General features: G+C 44.5%; 1 protein-coding gene across 1 annotated transcript in view; it reads right to left on the bottom strand.

Annotated features, from left to right (window-relative positions):
- TAMM41 (TAM41, mitochondrial translocator assembly and maintenance protein, homolog (S. cerevisiae)) overlaps window positions 1-2,374 on the bottom strand; it is a 16,977-nt gene that overhangs the window by 7,741 nt on the left and 6,862 nt on the right. The window contains exon 5 of the mRNA XM_010134298.1: window positions 935-1,100. Coding sequence (XP_010132600.1) covers window positions 935-1,100 — 166 coding nt within the window. The remainder of the gene's footprint in view (window positions 1-934; window positions 1,101-2,374) is intronic.

Raw genomic sequence — 2,374 nt, 5'->3', positions numbered from 1 at the left:
CGCGACGCGCTCTCCCTGGCTTGCTCCCACACCAGCCACAGTGGCTGTCACAGATGGACAGGAAAGTCACCGGACACCTTGCTGTTTGGGTGCAACTCACCCCACGCTGCCAACACAGACCTGCAGCAATCCAGAGCTCTGTTTCCCAGTCAGAACCAGTGTACGAGCTCCCTCTGCAGTTGGCTCGTCTCTAGTGGCTCTCGGGCCACTCTTGGGTCTAGGGAGTGTTTGCTGTGCTCAAGGAGCTCCCAAAATGAGCCACCTGGAACTAGGGCCTGTCAGGTTCTTTAAAGATATAAAGGACTCTTCAGGTACTAAACATTTTCATTTTTCTGCAGTTTAAACATAAATACATAAGTACAATAAACCAGTGCTGTCTGCAGCTTTAGCTTTCCCTTGCTTGTAGGACAGAATCTTGCCCCAAAGAGGTGTGATGATAAGAACTGCCTCAGTCTTTTTCCTCAAAGCTTTAGTTCCCTGCCAGAGCTCCCGCATTTGGAGTAACTACAATGACTGGGAAGCGTAATGTCAGCAAACCGGAAAACTAACTTAGCATTGCGGTGTCTGACTGGTAGGATATACAACTTAGTGTTTAGCTGAAACTACCCCTGCCAATGAAATCCTGAAGGCATCAGCATCCCACATAGAGACAGGTGGTCCAAGCAGGCCACACCGGTACCTAAAGACAACTTCTCCTGGGACCCAAACCAAACCATCTCTTTTTCTCTCAGTAGGAATGCTGTTTGCTAGGATTTCAGATAACCTGATGCAAACAAATCCAAAGTGATGCTCTCAGGAACGCATCTCATGGTTAACCTCTTGTTTTCTTCGTCCTTCTCTCTAAAGCATTCTTCTGAGTTAGAAGAACATGTATGATAAATCTGTACCTCTACCATGTCTCAAAGGAGATCACACACACTGATCGAGGCCTTACCTTGGTGCACCACAAATCCGCAATCAGGGTCATGGGCAACTTGCATTAGAATTTCTTCCACATCTCTGTTCTTCCCGGGAGGGTCTACCAGAGAAGTTATCTTCTGTTGCAGAGTCCTTGGCAAAGCCATTAGTTGTGCAAACTGACCTTCCGGACTCTTATCAATCTGAAGGTTATAAAAAACAGAGTCAGTAAAAGCTTCAGTGTTAACAGAGTAAACTCTCATTAACAGAGTAAGCTCTCTCCTTCCAAGAAGTCAGAGAAGTCTTTTGCCTATCTCTGACCTCTGATAACTACTCCAAAGAACATGACCCGTTTCACTTGTTAAAGTCACTGACAAGGCTCAGGAAAACTTCCCAAGCACTGGGAAACGCAGCATCTCTGTTCTGAACCTGACAAACAACACAGTGCAAAGATGTTAATTTTTATCCAAGGGAAGACCAGCACACACCCATGATCTTGCTGTCTCTGCAAGCAACTTTTCCACGAGACTGCACCATTTCTGCTCTATCCCATTTCCTTTGGAAACACAAGTACACTACAACAAAACAAAAGAGTTCCCCAAAGACCACTTAGCACTGTTTCTTTTGCCTGAATATAATCAAACTCCATACACGCACATTTCGAGTTTGGTTCGAAAAATATTTTCTCTGCTTTAAACTCAAACCACAGCTGGTTTGTATAACGTAAAGGAAACGTTCATCCCACGTTTTCCAATCTAAATCAGAAAGTCAATGACCTTTTTTTTAATACAACGATACCAAGATGTAAGCAAAAATACTGAAAAAATACATAATGGAGCAGATCTCTCCAACACTGGAGGAAAATATGAGGAGCTCGATTCCTCCCACACAACTTTTCAGACAGTTCCTGGAGACATCAGACAGAGGCCGGTTGCCCTCTACACGCCCTTCAGTCAGTGGGGAGAAAATGATCTCCAGATGAATCGCCCACTGGCTGCAGAGGGAGCCGACCACGAGCCGGCTCTTCACATGATGTGGGAGGAATCCACGCCCAAACCAGAACCATCAAAACTAGCATCTGCATTCAAACGTTCCTGAGGAATCTTTTAAGAAAGGATTTTCTTAATTCTGGAACTCTGAGGACACGCACTTGGAGAAGTGGTTTCTATTCTGCATTAAATAGCGTTCCCAAGAGCAGTGTCCTCTTTGGCCTGGGGAATAACGGCCAATAACCAGACAGAGGGGGCAGGAACAGAGTATTAAAGCCCCTTCATCAAAATCAACAGTCAAATGACAGCATTTAATCAACAGCCTCGAGGACCATTATGAAATTACAGCCAGATTTATCATCCAACAACGTATCTGTAGTATGCTACCAGCATTTGTTCAGAGGTAAGAAAACAGGGAGGATTATCCTAACTAACCCTTTTCTTGGAGAAACATTACTGACTCTTTTCAAAATTCATTTAAACACTCT

Source organism: Buceros rhinoceros, unplaced genomic scaffold (genome assembly GCF_000710305.1).
Source record: "Buceros rhinoceros silvestris isolate BGI_N320 unplaced genomic scaffold, ASM71030v1 scaffold26354, whole genome shotgun sequence".
NCBI lineage: Eukaryota > Metazoa > Chordata > Aves > Bucerotiformes > Bucerotidae > Buceros > Buceros rhinoceros.
This window is presented reverse-complemented; position numbering and strand designations above follow the sequence as displayed.